The 18733-nt window shown below is 39.2% G+C and overlaps 1 protein-coding gene across 5 annotated transcripts in view; it reads left to right on the forward strand.

Annotated features, from left to right (window-relative positions):
- The window catches only part of dmd (dystrophin), a 2012228-nt gene that overhangs the window by 1759029 nt on the left and 234466 nt on the right, over positions 1-18733 (forward strand). For all 5 annotated transcript variants that reach the window (XM_043700735.1, XM_043700733.1, XM_043700734.1 and 2 more), the window contains one exon: positions 7407-7579. In XM_043700735.1, coding sequence (XP_043556670.1) covers positions 7407-7579 — 173 coding nt within the window. The remainder of the gene's footprint in view (positions 1-7406; positions 7580-18733) is intronic.

Here is an 18733-nt window from a genome sequence, read left to right on the forward strand (position 1 = left end):
TCAGAAATAATCTCTCAGCATCAAACCTATCAAGCTATTGTCAAATCTTATGTGTTACATTGCTTTTGTTACAAGCACCAATACTTTATCATTTAATGCTCAGTCCAACTACAAGTTATATAAGTTACAACTACTGCTAGGCGGCATGGTCTCAAATTCTGACATGTTTTCTGACTCTTGTTATCACTAATCTCCAATCGTAATGATTTTGTGATCTTCTGGGGCCAAATCCTTTCCTACTCATGTCTTCATAATATCCTTTACTATCAGGGGTATCCCAACTCTTTCATGTTCTTTTTGGCTCTCCGAAGTCAGGAAGGTGATGAAATATCTTGACTGGATGAGAACAGCTCCAGGAGCACTTAGGAAACTCAACGGCATCAGGACAATGCAGCCCACTGGATTGGTGCCACATCCACAATCTTCACTCTCTTCTCCACATTGGAGAAGTGTTTACCCTACATCTCTATGACTCTATGGCTCTATTTACCATATCATTCCTAATGAAGGGCTTATGCCCAAAACTTTGATTCTCCTGCTCCTCAGATGCTGTCTGACCTGCTGTGCTTTTCCAGCGCCACACTCTCGACTCTGATCTCCAGCATCTGCAGTCCTCACTTTCTCCTAAGTGTTTACCATATGTAAGATTCACTACAGTAGCTTGCCAATGTTCCTTTGAAAGAATCTTCCAAACACTCTATCACCTAGAAAGACCATGCAGCTGGTTGTGGGAACACAACCATCTGAAAGTTCCCTTCCACGCCACTCATTATCCTGACTTGCAACTGATATTACCATTCTTGCATTGTCAATGCTTGGAAAAGGCTGGAAACCACTTCCTCACAGTTCTGTGGATGCACCAGATGGACTGCAACAGAGAAGGCAACTCACCACTACCCACTCGAGAGCAATTCACTGTAAGCAACACATGCTGTCCTTGCCAGAGACACCCACTTCTCATGAAAGAAAAGTCTTCAAAGTATATATACCATGATGTGAGAGGAGAAGTTTTTAAAATGTATTCATTCACAGGATGTAGGCATCGCTGGCTAGGCCAATATTTATTGCCCATTCCTCATTACCCAGAGGGCAGTTAAGTGTCAACCACATTGCTCTGGGTTTGGAGTGATATGTAGGCCCAGAGCAGATTAGGTTGGCAGTTTCCTTCTCTGAAGGACATTAGTAAACCAGATGGGCTTTTCTGGCAATCTACAGTAGTTTCATGATGATCATTAGACTCTTAATCCCAAAGTTTTATTGAATTCAAATTCCAATACCTGGCATGGCAGGATTTGAGCCTGAGTCCCCAGAACATTACCTGTGTTTCTGGATTAACAGTCCACCATAATACCTCTACACCATCGCTGAGTGACAGCCTTGGGTATCAAGGCTGTATTTGACCAAGTATAGCATCAAGAAGCCTGAGAAAAACAGGATTAAATGGGAATCAGATTTTAAAAAACATCTCCGCTGATTGGAATCATATCTGTACAGAGGAATATGTTTGTGGTTGTTGGGGATCAGTCATCTCAGCTTCAGGACATCTCTGCAGGAGGTCTTCAGAGCAATATCCTAGACCTAACCATTTTCAGCTGCTTCATCAATATCCTTCCCTCCATCATAAGGTCAGAAGTGGCGATATTCCCTGATGGTTCCCCAATGTTCAGCACAGTTTATAACTCCTCAGGTATTGAAGCAGACCACATATATAATTGCAACAAGACCTTGACAAGATCCAGGCTTGGGCTGAAAAGTGGCAAGTAACATTCATGTCACGCAAATGCCAGGCAATAACCGTCTCCAATGAGAGACAATCTAACTACCACCCATTGATATTCAATAGCATTACCATCAATGATACCCCCATTATCAGCCTCCTAGGCATTACCCATGACCGGAAACTCAACTGGACTACAGTGGCTACAAGAGCAAGTCAGAAGCTAGTAATATTGCAATGAGTAACTCACTTCTTGACTCCCCAAAGCCTGTCCACCATCTACAAGGCACAAGTCAGGATGAGTGCAGCTCCAACAACCTGTTTGATTGGCACCAAATCCACAAGCATTCATTCCCTTCACCATCAATGCTTAGTCGCAGCAGTGTGTACTATCTACAAGATATACTGCAGAAATTCACCAACGATCCTTAGACAGCATCTTTCAAACCCATGATCCCTTCCATCCACAAGATGAAGGGCCGCAGACATATGGGAAGACCACCACCTTCAAGTTCCTCTTCCAGCCACTCACCATCCTGACATAGAAATATATCGCAATTCCTTTACGCTATTGGATTGAAATCCTGGAATTCTCTCCCTTATGGCATGGATCTACCTACAGCACATGGAATACAGGAAAGCAGCTTACCACCACCTTTTCAAGGGTAACTAGCCATGGGTAATAAATGCTGGCCAGCCAGCAAAGCCCAAGTCCTGTGAGTGAATTTTTAAAAAAATGTATGTATCTAATCCCTCTGTGGAATTTAAATGAAGAAGTTCACTCCCCTGAAATAACATCAAAGTGTTTGATAGAGGTATGTGGTGTCCACAGTAGCATTTCTGACAGTCATTTCCAGGCTTTATATGTTCACAAAAGCACTTTTGTGTTGTCCTGCAGCTTTTGGGCTAAAGATATATCACTTTAATTGATTGTTGTGCATAAACAGAATTTTATTGCTTAATGAGCTATATAAGGATAAAATAGGAAATGTATCAATAAGATGAGCAGCCATAATAAATCACTTCATGGGAGAGTGAAGGTACATCTAAATTTTATGAAGAAACATTAACCTGTTCCAGTTATCATTCTATTAAAAGTTTACATTTCGGCTGTAAAGGTTAAGCGAAGTTTGCTTCAACCTGATTTGAAAGGTTGCTTTTTAAATCTTTGAAAATACAACTGCGGTATTGATAGCTTACTATGTAATCTATCTTGGGCCTCATAAATAAGCTGTCAAAAAATGAATCTGTCCCACTTTCCTGCTTTTGACTTGTATTATGTAATGAGTGTTGATATAAAATTCTTACATGTCTTTGTAATATGTCTATAACATGCTAGTTGGCTTCCTGTGATATTGCACATGGGGTCTGAATTGCAATCAGTTTGAAGGCTATAACCTGAGCATTCAACATTCTGAAAGGGTACTGACTCAAATCCATCAGGGACATTTTTGGGTACGTACTTTGGAGGGTAGGATAGGAGAGATTGAGTCTTTTGTTGCCATTTTATTCATACATCATAAATATTTTGCCAAGAAATGAGAAGATTGAGAAATAATCAAATTAGTTTGACAGGTTAGATCTTGGGAGGTGAGAATGTTTCCAGTGACTCAGTGTATAGAACTGAGATCGCAGTCTCAGAATAAAGGGTCAACCATTTAAAACTGAAATCAGGAGAAATTTCCTGAGTCAGAGTATTGTAGATGCTCACGTTGAGTTTAATCAAAACAGAGGTTGATTCATTTTTGAATACTATCACAATTAAGAATATGGAGATAGTCCTGAAGGATAAAGTTGAGGTGGAAATTCAGCTGTGATCTTATTGAATAGTGGAGCAAGCTTGAATTGTCCACCTATGACTCTGATTTTTTTTTGATATCCAGCTTTGCTAAAAGCATCACTTTGTACTGTCAACATAGATTTCTCAATGGATATCTTTTTTAATTTAATATTTGACAAACATACGAAATAGGTGCAGAGGTCGGCCATTTGGCCCCTCAAGACTACTATGCTACTCAATAAGATCAGTTTATGTTTCACTTTCCACATTCCTAACCATTCCCCTTGACTTCCTTGTTTTGCAAACGTCTATTCACATTTGGTAAAAATATTTAAGAACCCAACATCCACTGCCTTGGTAGACAAAATATTTCAATCTCAGACAACCCCCAGAGAGAAAAGTATTCTCCTCATCTCTGTCTTAAAAGGGTTAATGCAGTGTTCCCCTAGTTCTTTAGAATTATAATTAGAATCCTTACAGAGTGGAAACAGGCCCTTTGGCCCAACAAGCCCACACCGACTCTCCAAAACGTATCCCACCCAAACGCATTCCCCATTACTCTATATTTGTCCCTGACTAATTCACCTAACCGACACATCCCTGAACAATATCGGCAATTTAGCATGGCCAATTCACTTGGCCTGCACATGTTTGGATTGTGAGAGGAACTAGAACACCCGGAGGAAACCCGCACAGACACTGGGAGAATGTGTAAACTCCACACAGACAATTGCCTGAGGCTGGAATTGAACCCGGGTCCCTGGTGCTGTGAAGAAGCAGTGCTAACCACTGAGCCACAATCTGGCATCTGGGCTGGCTCATTTCCATGCCCATCTTGTTAAGACCATTCAGGATCTAATGCACTTCAATCAAGTTAGCCTTGAATCTTCTAAACTCTGCTGGAAACAAGCTCAAACTGTACAAACTGTGCTTGTAAGATCAGACATTCATTGCAAGCATCAATCTAATAAACCTCTTCTGAGCTGCCTCGGATATATCGACATTCTTCCGAAAATGTGAAAACCAAAACTGCACACAGTATTTGAGATATCTCACCAATGACCTGTATAACTGAAGCATAAGATCCTCATTGTTACATTTGATTGTGGTATAGTTTCAACTCAGTGATTTAGAGGAAAATGTGCAAGTGCTGATGTTCCATGCATTGGATGGCCTCGTACTTGTTGGAGTTTGAGAGTTTGGAAGGTAATTGTAAAGGAGGTTTAGTAAATGATACAGAGCAATGAATCTTTAACATTATGGATTGGGTACCAATGAAATGGGCTGCTTTGTCCTGGATTCCATCAACTGTCCTGAGATTGTTGCATTCATCCAGGCAAATCGACAGTATTCCATCACATACCTGACTTGTGCCTCGTAGGGAGTGGAAAAGCTTTTCAGAGTTGTGCAATGAGTTTCCAATCTCAGAATTCTAAATTTCTGATCCGGCCTTCCAGGCACAGTAGTTGTATGGCTGGACTAGTTAGATGTCTGGTCACTCGTAATCCCTGAGATGTTAATGATGGGTGATTTGGTGATGATCATCTTATTGATTGTCAAGGAAAGATAGTTCAATGCTTCTTTGTAGAGATAATTGTTTCCTGCCATATATGTGACATAGATGTTATTTCCCAAATGTTATTTTTGTGTGCAACATTCAGCAGAAAGAGCCTGGAAAATCATCCCATCCTTTGTACAGCTATTTAATAACAGGACGACCCTTTGTGTCAACTGAATTTACTTCGTTCAGTTCTTTTCTACAACTTCTATGAAGTATTCCCTCGGTGAAGTGAGATTAAACAGTGGGTGACCATAATGGTTCTGTTGGAGATTTAGAGACCTGAGGTCTCAGGGTAATGGCTGTTTCAGAGAATTCAATTTCTGGCAGCTTGATGTTTGCTGCAGTCAAAACTATGTCTGAAGTTGTCTCGTATCATGACCTTAATGGAGTGTTTCATTGCCTTTGGAACAGCAGGAATGCCTCCACCAAACAATAATGCAGACCATTATTTCCAACTATGCCCTCAAATCTATGTAACTAACAACTGAATAGTTCCAATGAAACCTTGGAAGCATTTTACAAGTGTAACACTCCGGTTGGTCCTCAAGGCACCCACTGACCAAATGGTAATTCTCACACCAAAGTCTTGATAAGCTTTTCCTGTCTACTTATTGATACAAAAATACTCCAGGCTGCTACAATCTAACTGGAATTTTACAAGTTGTGAGATACTTCTTCCGATGTATAGCAGAGATGGTTATTAGAGTCATAGAGATGTACAGCATGGAAACAGACCCTTCGGTCCAACCCGTCCATGCCAACCAGATATCCCAACCCAACCTGGTCCCACCTGCCAGCACCTGGCCCATATCCCCCCAAACCCTTCCTATTCCTCCACCACTTCCTCTGGCAGCTCATTCCATACACGTACCATCCTCTGTGTGAAAAAGTTGCCCCTTAGGTCTCTTTTATATCTTTCCCCTCTCACCCTAAACCTACGCCCTCTAGTTCTGGACTCCCCGACCCCAGGGAAAAGACTTTGCCTATTTACCTTATCCATGCCCCTCATAATTAATAAAGGAAAGCATACCAAACGCCGCCTTCACTATCCTATCTACCTGCGACTCCACTTTCAAGCGAAGATAGTTAGTCTCTTTATTGGGGCTGTGTTTTTGTCTGGCCCTTATGTTGCCTGAATATTACTTGCCACTTATTAGTTCAAGGAGAAAGTGAGGTCTGCAGATGCTGGAGATCAGAGCTGAAAATGTGTTGCTGGAAAAGCGCAGCAGGTCAGGCAGCATCATAGTTAGTCTCTTTATTGGGGCTGTGTTTTTGTCTGGCCCTTATGTTGCCTGAATATTACTTGCAACTTATTAGTTCAAGTCTGGGTGTTTTCCATATTTTATTAGCAGAGATTGTTTCATTATTTGAGAAACAAAACATCAAATTTGCTGATGGACCTGCTCTGTATCTCCAAGATCTTCCATCTTACCTTGAGTATGAACATGTGCTTATTCCCTAGCTGTGGGTTTTTTGGAAGATACAGTTAGTTGTTTTAGTTGAGTTTATGATTTACATGGGGTGAGTGTCTCAACTGTTTGTCTTATGAGTAAACTGTCTCTCACTTGGGATTTATTCCTCTTGACAGTTCTGTCAGAGTTTCCTGCATGGATCCACTCAGAGATATACTTCTTTCTTTGAGAGGATGCATGTAGGAAGGGGCATAAAGCTGAAAAGGAAACAATTGGTTGATGTACAGAACAGCAAAACTCTCACTCCATTTTATACAGTCAGCTCAATCAAGCCTGTAGGTGGGTTGGTATGCTGGTCTATGCTTAACTGTTTGCACATTGGCATGTGGCATCTGTTTGAGGAATGTTCACTTGCTGGAGCCCTTTAAAATTTAAAGAGAATTGAGAACTGTGATGCTTTTCTATTCTATAAAAAAACAAAGCTAATTTTATGACTGGCCTATTCAACTGTTGTGTTGCTGAAAGGCCACTACCCTGAATGATGGTTTTGTGTCCTTTAGCGTGGTTATGCAATAGTGAATGTTGAGGCTGGTTCCTATCCAGTCACACATTATTGAGCAGAAAGCACACAAGAATCTGTGCTTTCTTGAGTAACTATCTCGGGCATAATGCAGGCACCTCAAAACCTTTGTATTCTTCCAAGGCTTAGACTCAAAATGTTGCAAAGAAAAACTTATTACATAAAGGTCAGTGATGTCAATAGTGCAATTTTTGTTTTGTTTTATTTTATTGTCAATTTTATTTCCAATCTAATATTGAATCGAGTAAAGCATGAAGTCAGGCACAGTTCAGTGATTGTCCTGACTGTAAGATCCCATTTCTGACAAATCGATAGATACAAAATAAATGTATTTTGTAATCTGTCTTCTTTGACAGGATCTCCAATCAGAAATTGATGCTCACACTGATACTTATCATAACTTGGATGAAAATGGACAAAAAATACTCAAAGGTCTGGAAGGTGCAGAGGATGGGGTTCTGCTACGGAGACGTCTTGATGACATGAATTTTCATTGGACTGAGCTCAGGAAAAAATCACTGAATATTAGGTAAGGCCTTTCACCTGTGCTAATCTGAAAATAATAATATTTGCTTTTGATTCCTGTATTTAGCATTTGGAGTTTAGCATTTCTACTCAGAATGTTACTTCAGAATTGTTAGGAATCTACAGTGATGTTACAATTTATGAGATAAAACTTTGGATATCTAATTTATCCTGATAGAAGTTTGCGAAGTGTGAAGTACAGTGTGGTGTGATACCAAGCCTTACAGATCACCTGATACTCACTGGCCATAGGCTCTCATACATAGGTCCTCAAAGAAGGGACTGGCTGACATCCTCAGAACTGTGTAACTAAGTCAGCAACAACAACCTGATGAAGGAGCAGCGCTCCGAAAGCTAGTGCTTCCAAGTGAACCTGTTGGATTATAACCTGGTGTTGTATGATTTTTAACTTTGTACACCCCAGTCCAACACCGGCATCTCCAAATCATGACTGTTGCAGTATGTTGATGTCTAATATCTCCAAACTGCCGTGTAAGCTGGTGGTGTGCTAACATTGAGAAAATCTTTGTCCTGCCATTACACAGGGGGAAATGTTTATAGCCGGAAATGTAACTTTTTAGTGAAATTCTTTTCACAAGATGGAGAGCCTGCTTTGGGAAAACTAATGATGGATTCTCCTGTCTTTGTGGGAAGTTAATGTGCAATGACTGTGCACTGACTGTTGGATTTAGGACTCACTCTGCTGCCCTCTCTCCCACTGGAAATCACTCAATAGTATAGTTGTTGGCTGGAAAACAATATAGTACTGTGTAGTAAGTGGCATTGTGTTCCTCATACAGTACTCATAAATCTCTGCTCAGCATTCTCACAGTGTCAGCACTGAAATGCTAAAGGATCATATTTCAGGAATGCACTAACATGACATTGGAATTATTTACCATAACCATCCATTGATTCTGTGTCAGGTCCCTTTGACTCTTTAATACGTTGATTCCTTTAAAATGTACTTTTAATTCTGAGCTCTTGCTTGGGAAGTGAAAACCTTTAACATTTGTGTGATAGCTGAAAAACAAAACATTTTAAAATGTGCTAGGACTGAAAGCTTAGTTTCCAGACAGGAGCCCTTTTTTGATTACTTATCAAAGACTTAATGGCATGGTGCATTCTCAACATGATCGAGTTGGTTTTGACATTCAAGTATGGAATAATCTTCCGATGGTGCCGCTTTCTTTTCCTTTCGTTCTGCATATCATAACTTTAAACAGCACAGATTTGAAACTGCAAACTTTAATCACCTGTGAAAGTAACTCATTTAGTGTGTCAGAGGGTAGAATTCTTGCCTAAAGCTTGAGTGAAGTTGATGAGCCTCATTAACCTTCAATATTAATGACTCTTTAATGTTATTTATATAAATCAACACATCTTCTAAATGGTGATGTACATTATATCTTGGATGCTGTCAAAGGGCAGTCAATTTTTTTTTGCATATTCCACATTTCCAGATTTATGTCGACAATGATATTTGTTTGTCCTCTACAACTCCGCAAGGATCATCAGCATTAACCTTGATTCTTGTCAAGAAATTTGCACTCGCGCATGCTCTTACATGAATATGTAGATTCTTGAGGCACAGCAATAGATTAACTGACAAATATATTATCGTGCACAAGATAAACAGCAAAAAAAAGGCACAGATTAAAATATCTGCAATCAGGTAAGTAGTAACAGGGTCTCATTTGTCACTGCAGACATTCAGTTCCTGAGACAATTAGGAATAGCTTTCACTAAACAAACTGTGAGCCTGTCTGTATGATTTCCTGAGATGGTATTGCTGTGTCTACATCTACCACAATGTGAAAATCCCCCAAGGCATTTTACACATAGTTGCCTTACTTTTTATTAAAAGTAAAGATAACAAGAATTTAGGTGTGACCCATAATAACATTTGTCACAGCGAAAATGCTCGAATCCGTTCTTAAGGAGGTTAGCAGAGCACTTTGGAAATGTTAATGTCATCAGGTGGAGTCAACTTGATTTTGTGAAAGGGAAATTATGTTTCATTAATTTCTTTGTATTTTTGGAAGAAGAAACAACTAACACATATCAAGGGGTACGAGAGTTCCAAATACTTAGATTTCCAAAAGTAAATGAATAAGATGCCATAGTAAAGAACAAAGAACAAAAAATAAGAACTGATGGTGTAGGGGATAATATATTGGGTTGGATAGAGGATTGATAGTGAATTGGAAACTGGGAGAAGGGATAAATGGGTCATTTTCAGATTGGTGATCTACTGGCTTGTTGAGTAACTAATGATGTATATCAAGGCTTCAACAATTTACAATCTATATCAATATTTTAGGTGAAGGAACTGAATGTATAGTTGCCAAATTTGTTGATGACACAGATATTGGACAATCTGTTGTGAAGGTGATGTAAATCATCTGAAATGGGCCATAGTTTGAGTAGGAAAATAATTTATAGATGATGTATAGTATGTGGAACTGTAAACCTGTCCAGGGAGAAAAAAAATGAAAAGCAGCTTATTTTTTAAATGGGGAGAAATTATGAAACTCTACAGTTCAGGTGATCAGGATATTGTTGTACATGAATCACAAAGAGTTAGCATGCAGGTACAAAAAGTGATTAAGAGGCCAGTAAGAAACGTTCTTGCTTTCTGAAATGGAATTTAAAATATAAGTTGGGAAGGTTTGCTATAATTACACAGGGCATTGGTGAGACTACATTTCAACTACCTTTTCGCTCCCTAACTTAAGAAAGGATATAAATTCATCACAGAAAGTTCAGAAAGGGTTCTCTCAAATGATTCTTGGGAAGAAGAATTCATCTTATGAGGAAAAGTTAAATAGGTTGGGTGCATATCAATTTTGGGTTTGGAAAAAGGAGATGTGATCTTATTGAAACATAGAAGGTCCTGAGGGGACTTGACGGGGTGAATGTTGAAAAGATGTTTTCCTTACATTGAGATATGAGACAAAAGGATACAATTTAAATTTAAGTATTCATCCATTTCAAAGTGAGATTATGAGAACACATTTCCCTCAGAGGCCATTTGTCTTTGGAGTTCTCTTTCCCCAGAGAGCAGATGGGGGCAAGTTCATTGAATTTACTCAAGGTAACTTCTTGATTGACAAGGGAATCATTGGGTATAGGAGATAGGCAAGAAAGTAGGATTGTGGCCCTTATCCAATGGTAGAGCAGACTTAAGGAACTCTACAGCCTGCTCTTGCTACTAATTTATTTGTTTTTGTATAGATTGCATATCTAATAATTTCTGTGTACCCTCCTCTTTATTTAAATGTGGAAAACTGTCTGGTGAATAATCTTCTGCCTGGTATTGGAAGGCAAATTGTCACTGTACTGGCATACTGTGGGAATGTGGTCTAAAGTGGTTGCTTGTTCAATTTTTATCATGTCCTGAGCAAACTGATTCATGTCTACTTGCAGCATTTGACCCAACTTACCATTCTCAGCATGAGCTTGGACATAGTGCCAGCAAGTAACGCGACAATGAGAATCAGAGTCAGGAGTGTGGTGCTGGAAAAGAACAGGTCAGGCAGTATCCAAGGAGCAGGTGAATTGACTCTCCATCAGGAAGGGCTGATGCCCGAAACATCAATTATCCTGCTCCTCAGATGCTACCTGATCTGCTGTGCTTTCCCAACACCACACTCCTGACTATGATCTCCAGCATCTGTAATCCTCACTTTCTCCAATGAGAATTATAGCCAATCATTATCCAGACCCCATTGAGAATGGTGAGGAGCAGAACTCCTAGCTGTTTGTTGCCCCCACTTTCCATAATCCTTACCCTCTCCTTAGACTCATGGCTTGGGGTTCTCTTGGGAACTTTGACTGTTCTAATATGAGGTTAGGGTTGGCTGACTCAGTACAGAGCAAGAGTCAAAACTGCACTCGTCCTGGTCGATGTGACCCACAGCCACATTTAAAACCACATTGAGAATCCAAGGGAGCAACCAAGGACTGATAAATGTTGACATTGAGTTTGAACAATCAAACATCATCTTCAATTTCTCAACATATTCATTTACCTTTACTGCGCAATGTCCATGAAATAAATTGTCAACTAATTCTGTATTGATGACATGAAATAGGTATTCCTGATTTCAATGAAGTTCTCATACCATGCACAGTTTTGATAAGGGGTTTTCACATCTCTATATTTTTTTCTTTTCTAAACTAATAAAAGTAAACCTTGTCTTCCAGCAAACTGATGATATGGTATCAGACATTCTACAGCATCCAGAGATGATTCCATTTCTTTGGCCAGATGATATCAGTCTCTCATTTAAATAAATCCAATAAACTGACTACTCTATTGTAATAAGATTTAGAGTTGCATTGAGGATTATGCTTTCTTCCAGGCACCTGTCAGTCTGTCAAGCATATAATCATTGCGAGACTGCTTACTCACACATTTCATTTCATTTATTTTATCTTTAAATGTTTTAACCTAGCTTGCCTACTAATAAATAACATAGCTCCACTGTAAAAACACAAACACGTATTTTCGGCTTGTGGACACAGACTGAGCTTTCATTTTATTCCAAGTGAACATAGCACATTTATAGATTTTATTTCTATCCTGATACCTAATAAGAATTTTTATTTGTCGAGGTCGGTAGGTTTTCCACTGATGTGCAGAGCTTGTTTATGAAATCACAGCAACGTTCCTCCAAATACGTGTCTGCATGGATCAGAAAGACAGACAGTTTAAAATGTACTGTTTGATGTTTGAAGGGCATCGATCTTCCTTTGGAGGTGAAATCAGATTAGGTGCAAGTTTGCAGAAATCCAGATCCAGATGGGGGAATCGTTGACAGGTTGTGGAGGGGGGTTTGCAGAGACGTTTGCAGAGTTGACTGTGGTTTTAAATGTGAGTGGCACAGGCAGGATTTTTCCCCAACTAATCTTGTCCAGTCTAATGAATACGCCAATTTTCTCGTGGCATTAAGTCCCATAATACTTTAATCCATGCCTCAGTGGTCAGAATTGCTCTAAATTGGAAAAAAAAAGAGTTATGGAGATGTACAACATGGAAGTCGGCCCTTTCAGTCCAACTTGTCCATGCCGACCAGGTATCCTAAATAAATATACTCCCATTTGGTAGCATTTGATCCATGTCCCTCTACACTCTTTCTATTCACACACCTATCCAGATGCCTTTTAAATGTTGTAATTGTACCAGGCTCCACTGCTTCCTCTGACAGCTTATTCCATATGCTCATCACTCTCTGCATGAAAATGTTGTCCCGTAGGTCCCTTTTCAACCTTTCCTGTCTCACCTTAAACCTATGCCCTCTAGTTTTGGATCCCCCACCCCAGGGAAAAGATCTTGTCTGTTTACCCTATTTCCCAGGGCAGAAATGACTAACACGAGGGGTCATAGTTTTAAGCTGGTTGGAGGAAAGTATAGAGGGGATGTCAGAAGCGGGTTCTTTACACAGAGAGTTGTGAGAGCATGGAATGCATTGCCAGCAGCAGTTGTAGAAGCAAGGTCATTGGGGACATTTGAGAGACTACTGGACATGCATATGGTCACAGAAATGTGAGGGTGCATACATGAGGATCAGTGGTCGGCACAACATCGTGGGCTGAAGGGCCTTTTCTGTGCTGTACTGTTCTATGTTCTATGCCCCTCATAATTTTATAAATCTCTAGAAGGTCACCCCTCAGCCTCTGATGCTGCAGGGAAAATAGCCCACATGTTTTACCTATAAAAGGGAAAATTGTATTCGCTTGTTCATATATTGATTATATTAAGATTTATTTGGCACACAGTTTTCACTTGCAATCAGGTTTTTGAACAGCAAATGTGAATTCCAATGCTTGCAACAAATGGAATACTTTTTAGCTATATATCTTTGGAATAAAATGTGCAGCAGATGTACAGTTGTAAGAGGGGCAGTCCTTAGTTATGGGAAGTGTTGATTTTTGCTTTCTTTGTTCACCAATTACCTGACATTATCACATGGATGCCTTTCACCGTCTTGCACTTACTCAGTTGATACCATCAGTTATTCAAACACATGATACATTCTGGCTAATTCACTTTTATCCGACTGAATGTTTCATGTCACCACACCTCCAGCTGTGGTTATTGTTGAATAGCAATTATATTGGGATTCCTGACTGATTTTCATCACTCCCAACTCAGGGCTTCAGAGACCGCGTGTACATGACTCCTGTCCAACATGAGATCAGCAAACCTAACACAGTCTTTTGTAGTACTTGATTCTCTAGGTTGTATTGTTCAGTTGTTAATTGCCTTCCTCATCAGAGTCACATGGACGGAATCTGAAACTGCATAAGGAGAGAAGCCATATATGCAGAATATAAGTGTAGTATCAAGAAGCATCCGAATTGCTACTGGTAACTGTTATTATTCCTACTAATGTGTTACTAGTATTGTTTCACTCATAGTATTTCTATGATAATGGTGCCAGTTAGCTGAGGATATTAAGTCATATAATTCTGTCTATACTTAGACACAGGGAGTTTTGCAAAATCTCTCCTTTCGCATGCACATATGAATATGTGCATGTATCTATTCCCCTCAGTAACCATTAGAATTTCAGGGTTGAAAAGCCAACGAAAGAATTATTACAGCAGCCCATGCAAAGCTGAAGTTGTATGAGTCAGCCTCGCTGAGCTGGTCTTGCATCACTTATTGCAACATAAATTTAGCTACTTAATTTCCATATCTTGACTGCTGAATTAATGAAAGCCAGGAATTCAACCCAACCTCAGCCTCCATTGCTTTTTAATCATTTGCCTGAGAATAATTCCTTCTTGAGGTATATTGTAGAATTGCAAACCAAACAATACATGAACCGCTTTCAAATTGTAGTCTTTTTTTTGATTGAGCAATATTAAAGCTGCCAATAACCATTGCGGTCCAGCGCCCATTCCCTGATGATTATTGATGTCTGATAGGGGAGAAGTTCATATGTGGACCGAGCAACTGCTTTCAGCTTGTGTCAACAGAATAAGTCTTTATGAGTGACAAAAACACTATTCAGAAAGCAAAAGTATTGACATAAAGATCCATCTTGTTCAAAAAACCGGCAACATCAGATAATGGTAATGCCATTCTTTCTGCTATTAGGAGTCAGAAATAGAGGAATATTCAAGGGCTATTAATAAAGATGTCAACTTCTTTTGACCTTTTACTCGAGCTTACTTATTAAATGGTCTACTTTAATTGCTGAATCAAGAAGAAAGCTATGTAGCTTGATGGTTTTGAATTACAGACAAAACACTAATATACATTTTAAAGGCTTATTGATTGCCATTTGATGTTTTTTTGTTGATAGGTTTAGTTTGGAAAACAACCTGCCCTGATAGCTCCATTGCAGAATTGCTAAACTAGCTGATGAGAGGATTCATGAAGCAGTGAGCAGCCTTCTCTCTCAGTTGGTTTCTTCAACAGATGTGTTTGTCTTTTCAAACAAACAGGCATTTTGAAAGTCAGACAGAGAGTAACTGTCATTGACATTGTAACTGCCACCAAGAAAGACTGCTGTTCAAAAACACTCTCTATCAAAGGTACCTTATTCATATGAAAAATATTGTTAACCCACGGATAATCGCTGTATGACTTTCAAAATGCTTGTTTCTTTTTTAGCCCAAACATCAGATTGTCTCATTGGTTCAAGGTTGGCAAAAACAATAAATTAAAATGCGATTGGGTTTTATTATCCTGGGGCATAATTTAAGCTGATTGGTTAAATTCAAATTGTTGTCAAAACAGCAGCCAACTCAGGTATCTATTTCACAGCCAAATGTTACATATATTCAATTCTCCAGTACATTCTGAGACTGCTAGCTAGTCATCAGAGATGCAATCCAGCTGTCAGTTCAGAACAGCATTCACTCTCTCTTAAAGGTACAGTACATGTCTTCAACTTGATAACCCACCTCGCCCCATAAGAAAAACTGAACCATCATATTCAATCTTTTTTCTAATTCTTAATCCTATTGCAATGAAATACATAGGACATTAATCTAAGTTCATATTAATTTCTGCACATATATATAACATTGGTATCTGTTCAATCTGATCTGTACTTTATCCTTTAAATCCATGATAACACATCTACAGTTACATTTTTACGACCTGCAACATGTACAATTTGTAAATTAAAAGTCTGTAACATAAGACGCCAATGAAATAGTCTCATATTCTTGTCTTTAAATCATTCCAAGAATGTAAGAGGATTGTGATCAGTGCACACAACTGTCTCCGACACATTGCTCATCACATAAACATTAAAATGTTGTACGGCCAGTAGCAAAATCAATAATTCCTTTTTGATGGTAGAGTATTTTCTCTGTTAAGTGTTGAGCTTCTTTGAAAAGTAGCCAATTGGACAATCAATTCCATCATCATCATCCTGTAGCAGTACAGCTCCAACTCCTATATCACTAACATCAATTGCAACTTTGAAGAGTTTCAAAAAATTTGGTGCAGCTAAAACTGGTGTGGTGGTTAATACTGCTTTGAAATTGTGAAATGCCTCCTGGCATTTTTCTGTCCATCAAAATTTTGTGTTCTTCAGTAAATCTGTAAGCGGTTACACATGCTCCTGAAGTTTGGAATAAACTTCTGGTAGAATCTGCTTAGTTGCAAAAATTGAAGTACTTCTTTCTTTGAGGTTGGTCATGGAAATTCCTCGATGGCCTTCATCTTTTCATTCCTTGAGATCAATCTTCCATGACTGATGTTATGTCCCAAGAATGTCACCTCTGCCTTTTTTAAATTCAGTTTTTTAAAGTTCATTACCAGTAATCATTCAAACAGCTCTGCCAACTCAACCATGTGATCTTTCCAAGATTCACTTAAGATCACTACATCATCCAGATAGACTGTTTGTAAACCCAGCCACAACTCTGTTCATGAGTCTTTGAATGTGGCTGGTGCATTCTTCATTCCAAAAGGCATCACTTTGAATTGGTATAACCCATTTGAGGTTGCAAAAGCAGAAACTTCTTTCGCTTTCTCTGCCAATAACTATGCAGTAAGTCCAATTTTGTTATGTAACTGGCTTGTACCACTTTCTCTATACAGTTCTGCAATCTTGGTGTTGAGTATGAGTCCAATTTTGTTATGGCATTGACCTTCTAATAGTCCGCACAAAATCGTTGAGTTCCATCAACTAACATGATTGGCAAATTCCACTTATTCTGACTCAATTCAATGATATCTTTGTTAAGCATCACATCCACTTCCTTCTGGGCCTGTGTGGCTTTGAAAGGATTAAGTTGGTAGGTGTGTTGTTTTATTGGAACAACACTTCCTACTTCTACCACATGCACAGTAGCATTAATCCTCCCCATCTTATTCCTGCATATGTCCTCATACCACTACAACAAACCTTTCAGCTGCGTTCTTTGATCCTGAGACAGATAGTTTGTTAACCTATCCCACTCCTCAAGGACTTCCTCATTGTTTAACATATTTTGAGGCACATCAAATTCCACAACATCTGGATTTAATAACTCACTCTGCAGGTCAGTAACTAACACCTGGATCTCCAATTCCCTCACTCTATCAACATATTCAAATGACATACCCGATACAGTTTTATTCTAGCTTGCATCTTTACCAGATAGTTTGCCTGACCTAATTTTTTCTCAGTTTGATACACACCATTAAACCTGGCTTTGCAGGGATCTCTGACCACTGGTAACAATACTAATACATTCTCCCCATAGGAAAACATCCGAATTTCAGAGTTGTATCTGCTGCCTGCTTTAATCTATGCTGTACCCTCTTCAGATGCTGTTTAGTTAACTCACCTAGCCAATTTAGTCTCTCCCTCACCTCAGATCCAAGTGCGAAATCTCCAACTTCTGTTCTATCAATTTATCTTTAATTAAATTCAAGGGTTTCATGTCCAAGTATTAACTCAAAGGGAGTAAACTGAATAGATTCATTTGGGGCATCTCTAATGGCAAACAATATGAATGGGATACCTTTATCACAAACATTGGCTAATTCTGACAGTATGCTCCCAACATGTCCTTCAGGGTTTGATGCCACCTTTCTAAAGCTACCTGAGATTCAGAACGATACGCACTTGATTTAAAGTGCTACATACCTAAGCTACCAATGACTTCCTTAAATAGCCCAGCAGTAAAATTAGACCCTTGGTCTGACTGAATCTCTTTGGGTAGCCCATACTGCGTGAAGAAAGCTATTAACTCCTCGACCACCCTTTTTGCCTTAATACTCTGTAATGGAATTGCCTCCGGAAATCTAGTAGACACATCCATTATAGTTAGCAAGTACTGGTTCCCACTTTTAGGAAGGGGATCTACAGAATCAATCATAACCCACGTTAAAGGTTCTTTGATGGTGGGAATTGGCAACAAAGGTGTTGCAAGCAGTTTACCTACCCTTTGGCACATATGACATGTACGTCAAAAGTTAACCACATCCTTATGCATTCCAGGTCTTCAGAAATGCTTTTGTACCTTAACCTGAATCTTCCTCACACCTCGGTGACCTCCCACAGGTAGTTTGTGTGCTACACATGACAATTTGTGTCTGTATGCTACCAGCAACACAATCTGGTGCACTTCTGCCCATTTCTCCTCTGCACTAACCTACTATGGTCTCCATTTTTGTTTTTGAATTTTATCTTTATATAATAACCCTTAGAAATACATTCTGACTCCTTTTTTGAATATGAATCAACAGATCAATCTTTTATTGTCTCATCTTTCAATTCTAAATCCATTAGTCTTTCAGAACTAAACACTTCTGCCTAACCCTCTGCCTGTTCAGGTTTTTCCTGCACCATTACATCAAACATGATGTCCGCTAACTGAACCTCAACTGCTTTGTCTTTCTCTTTACTTTTCACTTCATGCTGTGACACGTTACTGGGGGATCTTGCTACTACACAGTCTGGGAAAATACCACGATATTTCTGTTCCTCAGTTCCTCAGTTTCTTGGTCTTCCTTGGGCTTCTCCACAACAAGGGTGTCACTCCCACCTTGGATTCTGCTAAATCATTTTCAAGAACAAACTGTATTCCTGCAACTGACACTGTCAATCACTCCCACTGTTACTTTCCCAGTCTTTTTGGCACTCTAGTCTGATCTTCCATAGGGAATGCTAAATTTCTGTCCATCTATCCCACAAAT

The sequence above is a fragment of the Chiloscyllium plagiosum genome, chromosome 12 (assembly GCF_004010195.1).
Source record: "Chiloscyllium plagiosum isolate BGI_BamShark_2017 chromosome 12, ASM401019v2, whole genome shotgun sequence".
NCBI classification, from domain to species: domain Eukaryota; kingdom Metazoa; phylum Chordata; class Chondrichthyes; order Orectolobiformes; family Hemiscylliidae; genus Chiloscyllium; species Chiloscyllium plagiosum.